This window comes from Marmota monax, unplaced genomic scaffold, assembly GCF_021218885.2.
Source record: "Marmota monax isolate L192 unplaced genomic scaffold, Marmota_monax_Labrador192_F-V1.1 WCK01_AAM20220418_F8-fsc00017, whole genome shotgun sequence".
Taxonomy (NCBI): domain Eukaryota; kingdom Metazoa; phylum Chordata; class Mammalia; order Rodentia; family Sciuridae; genus Marmota; species Marmota monax.
Genome location: NW_026695241.1, coordinates 22,374,590 through 22,388,999, shown reverse-complemented (window position 1 = coordinate 22,388,999; position 14,410 = coordinate 22,374,590). Strand labels below are relative to the sequence as shown.

At 45.3% G+C, this 14,410-nt stretch overlaps 1 protein-coding gene across 9 annotated transcripts in view; it reads left to right on the top strand.

The window, feature by feature from the left end:
- Positions 1 to 14,410, top strand: part of Rgs6 (regulator of G protein signaling 6) — a 608,576-nt gene that overhangs the window by 553,825 nt on the left and 40,341 nt on the right. For all 9 annotated transcript variants that reach the window (XM_046440972.2, XM_046440971.2, XM_046440977.2 and 6 more), the window contains 2 exons: positions 1,404 to 1,529; positions 8,256 to 8,442. In XM_046440972.2, coding sequence (XP_046296928.1) covers positions 1,404 to 1,529; positions 8,256 to 8,442 — 313 coding nt within the window. The remainder of the gene's footprint in view (positions 1 to 1,403; positions 1,530 to 8,255; positions 8,443 to 14,410) is intronic.

Genomic DNA, 14,410 nt, shown 5'->3' with positions numbered 1-14,410 from the left:
TTCAAGTACCCAGTGCCACCTGTGGCTAGTGGCTACCATATCAGAATGTACAGATATGGAAGATCTCTCTTCCATCACAGAAACTTCTCTGGAACAAATCTAGTCTAGAGTTATTTGCTTTTCTAAGCCTTCCAACAAAAACTCCCTGCCTCCTTTTTTACTACATGAAATTCTCTTTGATAAATATTAAGAATATGTCAATTCCATAGTAAGAGGAAAGTTGATTTTATTCACTTACTGTTAGAGGTCATAAAATAACTATTTATTGGTAGACCAATGTTTTCCAAGTGTTAATGTGGTTGGAAATCACCTAGGGATCTTGTTAAACTGTAGGTTCTGATTCAGCAGGTTTGGGTGGGGACATACAATTCTGTTTCTGTTTTTTGTGGTCTGTAGACCACACCTTGAGTCACAGGGAGTGATAGCATGTGACTTGTGAATGACAACCCTCTTGTTGTAGGAAGAGTCAGGAGTAAATAAACCTTGTGTGGCAAGACACAGGCTGAAGGAAATATTCTCATGTCCCATCACCAAAAGAGTAAGACTGCTCCTTTAGTGTGAATGTGAATGACAGCCAAGCTGAGCTACCAAGCAGAGCAGAGTTAGGGCCACACTCAGGAACCACACTGTCCAGATTTGATTCTTGACACTTAGCTGTGTCTCCTGAGGCAAACGATCACTGGACCTAGGTTTCTCTGTCTGGAAAATGGAAATAATGCTAATACATATTTCATAGAGAAGTTGTAAGATATAAAATAAAGATGTAATGCAGTTGCAGATGTAAAATGCTTAGAACAGTTTCTAACATCCCATAAACACTGCATGTTAGGGTTAAACCGATCTGTGAATGCACCACTCTCTTGCTTCCAAACAAGTGAATGTGGTTTATTCAGGATGAGTGGAAGCATTTCTGACCAGTCGTGTCACTCAACTCTAAACAGATGCTAATTTCTCCTTGGTGGATTGAGGAAAGAGCAAGAGGTATAGGGGACAATATTTTGATGAAAGGTTGGATTCACAAAACATCCAGGATTGTAGTGAAAGTGAAAAAAAAAAAAAAAAGATAGAACCAAATGTTGGGCCCATGATTGACAGGAGTAGTCCAGGAAGGGCCAATCAATGGTGGTATTACATCTCTAGGAGACAGCAGCCACTTGGCGGGCACCCTGATGACCCTCACTACCCAGTGCCCTTTCACATGCCTCCTTTAAAGAAACTTTTTACTGTGATTACTGTCGTTGTACAAAAGTCTACATTTGGAAATTGTTCAAGTCTCATAGAATCTGTTGCTTAAATACATCCCTTCAATGTGGGGGCACAAATGATTCTAAGTTGTTGAACTAAATGTGGTACAGGATTTTGCCATATTGATCATTTTTTAACCCTTCTCTTTCCACCCAAAGCAAAGAGCCCAGCCAGCAACGAGTAAAAAGATGGGGTTTCTCTTTCGATGAGATACTGAAGGACCAGGTGGGGCGGGACCAGTTCCTTCGATTCCTGGAGTCCGAATTCAGTTCAGAAAACCTCAGGTAAATCTCTCAAAAGTTTAAACTATCCCGCCAAAGGTGTGTGAAGGAATCGGCATAATCCGTCTCTCCACCTCTTTTTCTCAATTAAAACATTATTAGGGTTCATGTTTAAATTTCAGCTAATCTGCCTTAGGTTGTAATAGAAAAGAGAAAATAAAATATGCAACTCTGTGATCACCCATAATTGCATCTATCAACAATAGCATTTTTTAGTTTCAATTTGTTGACATTTGTTCAACTACCTGGAAACTTGTCTTTGATAATAATCAAATCCTCAAATGGATTTGGTGACACCATTGATTAAGGAAAACCACAGAATCATGGAATTTCAGAGTAGACAGGCAGCTCCGATGACCTCTTCCCCAGAACTTCCCATCCCAGGCTAAAGCCCTGAAACTCTGAAAAGTTAAATATAATAAAGGAGTCAATGGGCTTGTTTTAGAATTTCAAAAAGGAGGATGGCGAGTTCAAATTCAGCCTCAGCAAAAGCGAGACACTAAGCAACTCAGTGAGACCCTGTCTCTAAATCAAATACAAAATAGGGCTGGGGATGTGGCTTGGGGGTTGAGTGCCTGAATTCAATCCCCGGTACCTGCCCCACCAGGAAAAAAAAAAAAACAATCAGAAAGACTCATGGAAATGTGACTTGTCTGAGACCCCTTAGTGATTTTAGCAAACTGGTGACTTCTCAGTGGATAAGATGGAAATCAATCTCTCTCTCTCTCTCTCTTCCTCTTTCTTTTCTGTCTCTTCTTCATACCAAGTTCTCTTTAATTAAAGGTTTATTTCTAATATTACAGTGTTATTTTCTGAAAAAAGAGTTTTATTAATTTTTAATTTTTTTACTTGAAAACTCAGAGCATATACTGTGGGCAAAAGATTGTCCTGCCCAATGTTAATGTGCAAACTCCATGATGTTTATTTGAAGTTAGAGACCACTTCTGTCCCTTACATCAATCAGGTGACATTTATGACATATGTACGCCACAACAAGCCCCACCAGAGCCTGTGGAGGGACGCAAGACGGCCAAGATGTGTGATCTTTGCCTGCAACAACCTTGTAGGTCCTTGATTAAAAAAAAAATTACAAGAAATGATAAAATCATTAAATGGATATGAATAAGTGTAAACTCTAAAACCATTTTGCAAGTAAGGAGAGAAGAATGGATGCAGACCAGGCGAGGCAAATTGTAAGCTAGACTTTAAAGTACACACAGGATATCCACAGACAAAGAAGAAACAGGGAGAATATTCTATTAAACTGGGTATTGTAAGTACCCACAGGTGGCAGTGTGATTGCCCACACTGTGACGTCCTGGGGGTGTCAACAGATGCCACCCAGCCGTCTGTATTGCTGTCTTTCCAGGCATCCCTATGCCTGTTATGAACCAAAGAAGGGTGAGTACCTTATTTTCAGGTTATGACACAAGAGGGCCACCTACACCCTTACAGAGAGTTTGAAGAATGACCACAGGGATCCTGGTCATCATGAGGGTCCCAAGAACATCTGCTTGCTTAGCTGCTGCCTTATCCTGTGTGGAGCATTCATATTGAAAAGCCAAAGTATAGCCAGGGCCATGAATCAAATCAGGAGAGTTTCACCAAATATGCAGGACACTCAGGGCCCCGTGTGCACCAGGAGTGTGCCCCTGGCAGGTGTTCATGGCTTCCTCCTGCCATCACCACTTGTGCCTCTGCCAGCTCCCTCCTCCATGCCAGGAGGGCTACATTTAATCTTGGGTGAAAGAATGTGTGTGTGCATGTGGGATTCTGCTGGCCCCCAGCATGCATGCATAAATCCAGACTTAAAGAGGGTCGCCTCTGATCCATGGCAGGAAAGAGGATAAGGAAAATAGAACAGCAGAGAGAAAAAGTATAGCCCAAGAGCTCTAAAATCCTCTCTGGTGGCCCAAATTCCTTTTTTATGATATTCGGCATAATTGGATACAGAGAGGAAAGCTCAGTTTTAAATCACACAACCTTAGGACTCTTTAGTCACTTGTCACAAAGCAGTTTCTTCTCCTTCCTTCTGTGTTCATTCCTTCAACCACGGATGCTGTCTTAGCACCTCCCATGACTTAGGACCCAAAGATTCAGAGCTGACCATGTTTTACCCCTTGCGTGGGTAACGCGACTTGGAGATACTGCCCATCCTTTGTGTGGGCTGTGCTGGGGGTTTCCCTTCTCCCCAGGACTGGTCAAGAGCCAGGTTCCTGGCATCTGAGCAGGCAAGGAAACAGAGGGACTGACCAGACCCAGCTGGACACATCGCAAACGAAGTACCCTCTCCACCTCCATCTTTCTGGGCTCACTTACATCTCTCAGCAGAAGATGCACTTAGATCCTAACACTGACACAGCACTTGGAGGGCCAGTAAGCAGCCAAGTGTTGAATTTGTATCAGAATTTCAGAATGAGGAACAAAGGAGCCCCAAAGTGTCACCTGGATCTTTTAAGGAAGGTGTGATGTGATGGAAAGTCCCTCTGATCATTTTCTTCTGGGCAAGTCTGTGAGATGAGCTATCATCTCCAGATGACAGGAGAGAGGACATGGCTAGAGCACATTTTGCTGTGGCCATCTGTGGCAGGGACTGCCTCTTTTTCTCTTTTGCTAACCCACCCTGAGCCGAGTACACAACTCCATTTGCATAGGGTGGTCCCCTGGAGACAGCTGTCACCTAAGTGCCTTTGGACTGTATGTCGCTTCCCACCCACCAGGCAAGGTCCTCAAATCTCTGAAGAGGGGAGCTAGGGAGCGCCACTGAGTGGATGACCTACTCCTTCTCTAGATTCTAGAATGGGTGGCTCCTTGTCACCTGTCCCAGCCCCATTCTATACATTCTATATCCCTGACACAAATCTTTGTCCTCCCTGATTTGACACCTCTTGCTGCTTTGGCAAGGCATGAGTTAAAAAATCAAAACCTGCAGCAAAGAGCGTCCCCCGTACATTTTTTATGAGCTCTAACGTCTCCTGAGAGAGCGTGGTTGTTCTTCTAACCTGCAGATTGATGATCCTAGTTCCACACCGTGTCGGCTGAAGGGAGAAGCAATTAAAAGAGAGCACGGGGGGCTACCAGGTTTGTCTCCAGAGCCGTCTGCAGCCGTTACCCCAAGTCCTAGGAAGACCTCAGAAGGTTCACTAGGGCCAGCGGGATCCCCCACTAACCAAATGCATAAGTCAGAACCAAATGACTCCCACAGCACCATGACCTCTGTGGCAGCCCAGCCAGTGCCCAGTGAGCACAGCTCAGCCTGGTGATGGGGTTGCCGATGTGGGCACCCCAGGATCTCACCCCAGCCAAGGAACTGAGCCCAAGTTTAATCCATTGTTCTGAGTCCCTGGTTGACCAGCAGAGGGCACAGAAACACTTCCATCTGCCGCGGAGTTTGCTTTTCTCTGGGAACCAACCCCAAGCTGTGTTTTCCAACACACGGAAAATTCTAGTTTGTAAAAAGATAGGGAAGCTGGAAACAGCGGGCTGCCGGACCGCCTGGCAGGAAGGAAAGGGATCAACCGCTCATGGTCCCTCTCGCCCCGGCCAGCCTCGGGGAGAAGATCCGGCTCCTTACCAGCAGCTAGGGAGAAAGGAGGCCACCTGAGGCAGCCCCTGGACTGCCCCATCCGTGCACCGCGCGGCTTCGTCCCAGTGGTTTCTGAGCCCGGCTGCCTCTCCCCCAAGGCTGTCACCCCCCCCCCCCCCGCCTGCTGCGTTCATTTCTAAGCCATTGCCATGGACTGAATGCCTGCACACGGATGGCCTCCCGCTGCTCTGGCGACTGGCAGGGACCCGAGGGGGCGAGGCAGGACAGGTGGTCTCCCTGATACCCTGGAGCCCTTGTGGCCTGCCAGTCATGACGGCCCCTCTGCTGGCAGCCGCGGGGGCTTAGTGAAGGATGGGTGGATTTGACGCTGCTGCTGGCATTGGACTTCCTGCTGCGCCCTCGGAGGAGCGGTACCTGCAGGCTTTTGATAAGAGCCGCCGCTTCGCAAGCCTCAGTGGGCCTCCCTTCCGCGGTGGATGTGCAGAGAGAAGCTTTTGTGGCTCTCTGCCGGGAGGTGGGGGGGACGTGTGGCCTGAGCGGGGAGCTGTGGGGTGGGAAGATGGCAAACACAAACCAAAGCCTGTTCTGAATTTCAAATTGACACAGAGGTTCCTCGAAGCCATGATGGTAAACACATACGGGATGTCAGGATGCTGTTGTGACAGCATTTTCTCTGTCACCTGGGAGGGACAAGGCAGGTCATCTCCAAGGCAGACAGAAGGCTGGGCTGTGTCCCTGTGTATGCAGGCAGAGAAAACTGCTGCCTCGGGATGTCACTCTATGCCCTACCCCTCCCCTCCTCTTTACCCCCTCCTCTCTCTCTCTCCTCCCCCACCCCTCGCTCCTCTGAACAGTCTGTTGTTTCTTCTTGTGCTTTTTTTTTTTTTTTAATTCATGGTTTTCTCTGATGGAGGGAACCTTTTTCTTTTTATATATATAAAAGTTGATTAAATTTGATTCTGACATTTGCCATGACATCAGCTCCAGACCTTCTTTATACCCAGCTGAGTAGATGGCATTGATGTGGCTCCCACAGAATTCTGCAAAAGGGACCCCAAGGCCTCAGGAACTACAGGGAGTCTGTGGGACTCAAACTGCTGGGGTCCTCGGGGCCTCCCCAGGAGGGCTCCATTGCTCTTCCTCACAGCAGACTGCAACAAGGGACAGAGGTAACAGAAGGAGACATCCCACATGACATTGATGGAGGAGGCAGAAAATCACCCTGTGTCATCCATTTGTGTGAGAAACTGCAGAGCAGAAGGGGAGGGAGGGACGCTAACCCAGAGAGTGGCTTGCAGCTAGGATTCAGCCTGGAGGGCCTCTGGGAGGGGACTGGCTCTCCCCTGCTCCAGTCTGCTTGAGGCCTCCCTGACTCTGTCTTCAGTGAGATGCCTGTGACCCTCCTCCCAGTCCTTTGAAAAGCTAACCATGACCTTCTTCTTTAGATCAGGGCTTCCAGCATTGCTCACCCGCCAGTCAGAGAAAACCTCTTAGGGCTTTTGTGGCCAGATGATCATATTCACCTCCAGGTATCCCGGCTGTCCCTCACCTCATGGCAGACCTTAGAGGTGGACAGAGAGCCCTGAGGAAGCCCCAGGATGGGCCTGAGAAGTGGAAGAGATGGAGGAGTTCCAAGACCCACCTGAGCAATGGGCAGGTTAACACTCCTTGCAAAGCCCTCTGGACTCTGGGTAAGAGAACTATTGTTCTCCTCTCCTCTGGGAGCCAGAGGACCAGTGGCACCAAGAACCAGTGGCAGAAAGGAGAGCTGGTGTTGAAGGACAGGTGACAATAGATTGCATCGACAACAGCCTGGAAAGCTAAGCAGGCCACCCAAGTGGAAATGCAAAGGGTCAAAAGGGGCAGTGTTGAGCCTGTGGCAGCCTCTCCCACCCCCTCCTGTGCCCCCCACCCCGGGGAGCCTGAAAGCATTTCACAGTTAAGTCTACCTAGAAAGTTTTTCTGTGCCACATTTCCTACCACCCACTTTGTACCCATTTCACAGATAAGAAAAGAGACACCTGGAAAGGTACAACAATTTAAGACAAAAGTATAACCTGAATAACGGAACTGTGTTTCTTGTTTTGCTGGTTGAGAGGCTATCTCCCTCCCTGACTTTCTCCTGGATCTTCAGGATCCATGAGGGAACTGTGAGGGTTTTCTTTTAAGGAGATCATTCAAATCCTAAATGGCAAATCAGGACAAGAGTTGGAGCCCAGCATTCCCAGGGCATACACATACCCCTGCCCTTGTGGAAATGGGGCTGCATTACCCCAATATGCCACTGAGTGGCGCCTTTGGGCCACACACTTGACTCCTAAGCCATTTCTCTGAATAACAGAAAAATATGTTTAACCTTTTTTTTAAAAAAAAAAAAAAAGTACATCTTACTTTGGATGAAATTCGATGACAGATTGAATGCACTTTCCATCATGCGGTGGCTCCGCTTTTTTGTCCTCCTCTTTCATTGACTGGATTACGGGTGATATTCCCGTGACTGCGGAACTCGCAGAGCATGGGTCCTGTCCTCCTATCTCATTGCTGGGGAAACTGGCCTGTCCCCTTCGCAGAGCAAAGAGTGTGCTGCTCGGCACTGGGTCCCACTGAAAGGCTGCCTTGGGAATCGTCCTTGGGACCTGGGAGCTGCTGCTCAGGAGTTGGCGCTGGTTGCTGCTGCTCTCAGCAGAAATGAGCTCACCCGCAGCACTGCCAACGCAACTCCCCCGCCCTGCTGAGGGATTATGGAGGGGCAAATGGAAGTGAGTAGGAGAGTGTTCTCTTTGGCACTCCTTGGAGAATCTTTGGCAGAGAGGTCGCCCATGTATGCCTATTCTGCTGTGTTCCAGATGAGCCCCTCTTCAATCTAAAAGTTCTGTATTGAGTACCTACTGTATGCCAAGCACCATATTGAACGCTGGTATGAACTGCTTAATTTCTCCATCTCTAACACAAATGGCTGGCTCACTCCAGCCCAGGTATTATGTATGATTTCAGGATTCTGCCTGCTCCTGTGATCTTTTCCTCATTTGGATGCCTCTAGTTGAACCCAACCATGGTCCCTGTGACCCATGTGGTGGCATCAGGGCTGGCTGGGAGATGCAACAGAATGAGTTTCATGCAACATCAGCTCTGAGACTGTCTCCATCAGGATCCTGATGAAACTATTTCTGCTTTCCCTCCAGGTTCTGGCTGGCTGTCCAAGATCTCAAGAAACAACCGCTACAGGATGTGGCCAAGAGGGTGGAAGAAATCTGGCAAGAGTTTCTGGCTCCAGGAGCCCCCAGTGCAATCAACCTGGATTCTCACAGCTATGAGATAACCAGCCAAAATGTCAAGGATGGAGGGAGATACACCTTTGAAGATGCCCAGGTTTGCTAGTCTACACCGATGGTTGTGTTCTAAGATGTTCTATTCTGTGGTCCACCTCACCACTAGGCACTTTGAACACAAAGTCCAGGGCATTGTGGGTAGATAGAACGTGGAAGTTTTGTTATATGTAAGTCCCTCAACAGAAACCATTCCAGATAGGTGCACAACAAAATTCCAAAATTGTTTTCCGAGATGAATTATGTTATTACACAGACAGAAATATACAGTGACAGATGTTCCTCAGCTTACAATGGGTGAGGTTACATCCAGTAAACCCCTCCCAAATTAAAATATCGTAAGTTGAAAATTGCATTCAATACAGCCTATCAGAGCTCAGTGTATACAATACATCATAGAGCATTGGCTTTCTTCCTCTCCTAAGCCCATGGCTGACTGGGAGCTGTGGCCCACTGCCACTGCCCATTGTCTCCAGAGAGGATTGTACTGCATATCTAACCTGGGAAGAGGTCCAAATTCCAAGTACAGCTTCTGCTGAATGCCGATCATTTATGCACTATTGTAAAGTCAAAAAAAAAAAAAAATCCCAAGTCAAAACACCATCCGTTGGGGACTGTCTGTACATGTTTATCTTTTCCAGGAAAATCTCGAAGTGTTTTATAAGATCTGAAGTCTTGGAATAGGTCAGTTGTAGAATCTGCAAACCATAATGCAGCATGAGTAAGGTGCGCCGTGAGCCGACAGGGCCCATGTCTGTCTAGCTGTGACGTTCACACTCAAAACCACCACGCTGCATGGCTTCCCTGGTGGTTTCCAACTATGCGGTTAGTATTTTTTGAGCACCTCTCTATAGCAGGCCCCGAGCTCTGTGATGAGACAACACGAGAAACAGACAAAAGCCCCTGTCCTCAACAAGATCATGGGCTAATGTGGCAGAAGACCAGTAAACAGGCAGTTTGAACTGTGCAAGAAGGGGCCCAGAGGGGTGAACAGGGCTAAAGCAAGCCCACAGGAGGGACTCCCAGCTTGCAGGGCACACCTAGGTTGCTCGCAGATTTTGGTGGGGCTGGCGGAAGAAATAGAAACCACAGAAGCCACCTTAACAGCTGGCTTAACCTTGAAGGCTGGGAGGTGCCATTTCTAAAGATACCTATCAGATCAGTTTCTCACTTCCTGCCCCAGAGACAGGGCTCAACCGTTGGCTGTTTCCTTGACGCCACTCATTTCTCTCACCTGTGGAGTCCCCAGAGGGAATTGGGGTGGTTTGCTCTCCTGCAGACATGGTTATCTGGTTTAGGAAACTCAGTCTTGTTGTACCCATACAAGTAATGACATGAAGACACAACCAGTGTCCCTGGTCATTTGCCCAGAACTTCAGATGGAAACACCTGCCGACCTGAACATCATACCAACCCTGTTCTCTCCTATAGTGAACACCAACAAATGCCTGTGCCAGGCAGATGTGATTCTCTGTCTCTATGAAATCATGAGTCCCCTGTGCCCTTTGAAGCTCTGAGGCAAAATATTTGAGTCAAAAGCACTCTTTTTTATTTCTGATATATTTTTGTATACTTACGTGTATATGATCCCAAGCACCATATTGTCATGGCCTAGTAAGGAGGGTGATGGAGAGGTTCCATGGGGTTCTTGACATGGATGATCTAAAACACGAGGCTCAACTCTCCATTATTCATGAATCATAGGAAGGGGGATACTGGTCAGAACCATGATATCCCCAGCCAGTGTCATCACTCTGGCCATGACATGAGGAAGGATTTACCTTAATTTTTAATTTTATTATTTTCTTATTTTATTTTGGAAACTTTTAGACAGATGGAAGAGTAGAAAGAGCAGAAGCACAAACCTTTATGGGCCCTTATTCAGCCTCAAGTCTCATCAAGATGTGATTGATCGCCACACTTAGCTGCTTTTTCCCCTGGACACTGACCCTTTGGTGTTAATATTATCACAATTCCCAAATCACAATTTAACAAGTGAGCAATAATCTCTTGATATCACCAAACATCAAGTAAGTGTTTGGACTTAACAGTAGTCCCATAAACACCCTTTTTAAAAAGTCTTTCTTTAAAATCAGAATTCATACATTGCAGTAGATCAACATTTAATTTTTCTTTAATCTATGGGATCCCTTTATCTCTTTCCCTCCCTCTGCCGCTATGCAATGAATTTATGAAGGAATTGTACCCTTTGTCCTAGATTTTCACAGTGTGGATTTTTCTGACCACAGCCTGATGGTGCTATAGAACATGTTCTTCTATCGTCTGTTATTTCCTATAAATCTGTTGCTTGCTTTAGATATTAAATTAGATTAAGGTTTGATTTTTGTGGACAAAATCACTCTATGGATTGTGTTGTGTTCTCTCCTCAGGAGCACAGAATGTCTGGCTGTCTCTTTTTGTGTCTTTAGTAGCTACCGATGTTTATTGCTTTGATCCATTAATTAATTAGGGGTTACAAAATGGGGGTGTTCTCATATGTATCCTTCTTTCTTCACCTTTTAGATGAAATGCTTTCAGGGGAAAAAAAAAAACTTTTCTCAACTACTTCATTAACTAGGAGTGCAATGCATATAATACACTGCGCTGCGGTTAGTATTTTTTGAGCACCTCCTCTCTATACCAGGCCCCGAGCTCTGTGATGGAGAAATGTTTGAGTCTTTCCATTTATCTGCTAGTTTTCAACACAATGAGTAATGTATTATCTTCTGCCTTGTTACCAATCAGATTTTTTTGTTCTGCTTTTAGTATCTTTGCAAATCATGAATTTAAGCCTATTGGATGTGTTTTCATCTCTTTTCTTTGTAATTTTTTTTTTATTAATGCTTGGATTGTCCCATCTCTGGCCAGTTGGCTGCTGCTAATATGACCCTCATCGTCTTTGATGTCATCTAAATAGCTAAGAAACTAAGATGTTCCAGACTCTGCCCTAGACCTGGAAGAAGTCATTTCTCTAAGGACTCCTCTTGGTGGGAGATGATTTTAGGAACCACAATCTGGACACAGGAGTGCTCATTGTTCCTGGGTTGTTCATCATTAATAGGCCTTTTTTGAGTGGATGGAGCTAAGTAGAAAATATATTACTATTGTTTGTAACAAAAGTTCATCAGGAGTTCATATTATGCTTTTGATTTAAATTTAGAACAAAAGGGCATTTTATTTAACCTCTTCTGTGTTAATCAGCCTTTTGTCACTGTGACAAAAATACCTGGCAAGAACAACTTAGTGGAAAAAAGTTTACTTTGGCTTGCAAATTCAGAGGTTCAGTCCATGGTCATCTGATTCCATTGCTCTGGGCTTGAGTGAGGCAGAACATTATGGCAAAAGGGTGTGGCAGAGGAATCTGCTCAGCTCAGGCAGCCGGGAAGCAGAGAAAGAGAATAAGAAACCAGGGCCAAGATATAAAAAACCAGAAGCATGCCCCCGTGATCCACTTCCTTGAGCCACACTCTGCCTACCTGCAGTTACCCCAAGATAGTAGGTTTTTAAAATTATTAATCCATTAGTGGCTTAATTCACTGATTAGATTAAGCTCTCATAATCTAATCATTTCATCTCTGAACATTCCTGCAGTGTCTCACACATGAGTTTTGGGGGAACATCACATATCCAAACCGTCATACCTTCTTACACTTGTGCCTCCTTTCTCTATGCTGAGAATCTGATTCTCAAAGACATCATGGATGATGGCTTATTACCCATTTTCTGTATCGTACATTAGCCAGAGGAGTCTGGAAGTTGCATTGCCAATGCGGAACAATTGGTGGAAACCCTGTAATTTAGTCAACCAGTCCTCCTTCCTGGGACACTTACATTGTTTCTAAGTCAAGATGGATTTCATGGGAGAACTTGACAGTCAGCAAGCACATTATGTATGACTTGGCAAAGTTTTGAATACCCGGCCTTCATTACAACAGTGTTCTGCAATCTTTCGGGTACTTGCAAATACATTTTATCTTATTCCTAAAGCAATCTTGTGAGGTGGACGAGATATGAAGATCTATCACTCTGGATCTATTTTTCTCCATATCTGGGAAAAGCCATCTCCCATGAATTCAAGTAAACACCCTTCCACAGCTAATTTTCAGCCTGTTCCCTGTTATTTCTTAAGGAGCAGAGTGACCTGAGGCAGGTTACATAAACTCCCTGGAGTCTTCCTTTCCTCACCTGTAGAAGACAGATATAGAAGAACCTATGCAGGTGTGAAATGGGGACCAGGGGAAATGGACCTCGCCAACTACTAATAGTAACCAGCCCTCAGTAAGACAGGGAAAATACTTACTACTTTATTTGCCATGAATAGTCTTTTAAAAATACTGTACTCATAACATACTTGATGAAAAATTCAAATAATTGCAGGTAACATTAGCACCCAGAGAGAACCCCTATTTTGGTATATAGCTATTCCTCAGTTTACAATGGGGGTGCATCCCGATAAACTCGTGATAAGTCAAAAAATATTACAAGCCAAAAAAGCATTTCATACACATCAGCTACCAAACCTCATAGCTTAGCAACCCAGCACACTGTAGAGTATCAGCTGTTTGTGATCACAAGGCTGATGCGGAGCTAAGTTTCACTGCCCAGTATTACAACACTGTCATACCACATGTAGCTAGTCTGAGAAAAGATCAAAACTCAAAGTTTAAAGTCCAGTTGTACTAAATGCATATAGTTTTCATATCACCACAAAGTAAACAAGTTGTAAATTAAACCATCCATCCTAAGTTGGAGACCCATCTATATTTGCTTACTCGGTTTTTCTGTGTTAGTCTGCTCAGGCTGCTATAACAAAAATATCACAGACTGGGTGACTTAAACAGGAAACATTTACTTATCACTATTCTCAAGCCTGGGAAATCCAAGATGAAGTTCCCAGCAGCTTTGTTCCCTGATAAGGGTCCTCTTCCTACATTGCAGAAGCCCACCTTCTTGCTGTGTCCTATTAATGATAGTAAAGAGAAAGAACCCTAGTCTCTCTCCTTTTACAAGAACACTAATCCCATCATGGGGCCGCACACTTAGGACCTTATCTAAACCTCATTACCTTCCAAAGGCCCCACCTACAGGATCAGGGCATTTGGCTTTCAACAGGATGAATTTTGAAGGACAAATATTTAGTCCATCACAGGGTAATTATGCAAATAAGGTAATCCTACCTTTTACATTAAACCAGGGGCAGTTAGAGAATGAAACATTCTGGAAGGAGATAGAATAAATCTTAGGCTGTGTGGGCCATAGGGTCAATGTGACAGTATTCAATCCTGCCAGACAAAAGCAGCTACCATGTGATAAAATAAACAACAAAAATGAACCAGGATGGCTGTGTGACCCATACAACTTTATTTGTGGACAATGAAATTCCATTCCTGTTTTTTTTTTAACAAAGAAACTTCTTTTCATTTTTTTCCAACTATTTCCATCAACAGATCATGAATATCAGTGAAATGCTCTCAGAAACCCAGACAGGTACAGGAAAGCAGGCTGGGAATGGTCAATTGCCAAGTTTCTCCAAGGAGGGAGGTCAGAGAAGCCTTGGTTTGGGTGCAGTCACAGAAACATAGCGTTCTCGAGGATGTTTCCGCGTGGGATTGAAAGGTATAGAGGAGTCAGCCAGCCACACCGCCTTCCTGGTCAGCACCGATTGCCAGGCCTGGTGGGAGCAGGTGTAGATGAGAAGTTTCCTGCTAAGGAGAGGAGGTTAAAATTCACAGTAGCCCTTGACCAACAAGGTCTTTCCCTCATGTCTCCCAACTTACTCCCAAGAATCTATAGCTCAGATCACACGGTCCCCAGATTGTTAGTGCTGAGGGCTTGGTGTCCCTTAGAAGAGAGCCCAGAGTCAGAATATAGGCCCTGGTCCTGCTTCTGCCCTATGCGGTTTCTAATTTAAGTCCTCTAATCTTTCTTCCTTCAGTTTGCCCATCTGCTAAGAGGGAACCGTGACACCTAAGCCCTTTGACTTCCCCTTTGAGATCAGGAGCTGTGCATGC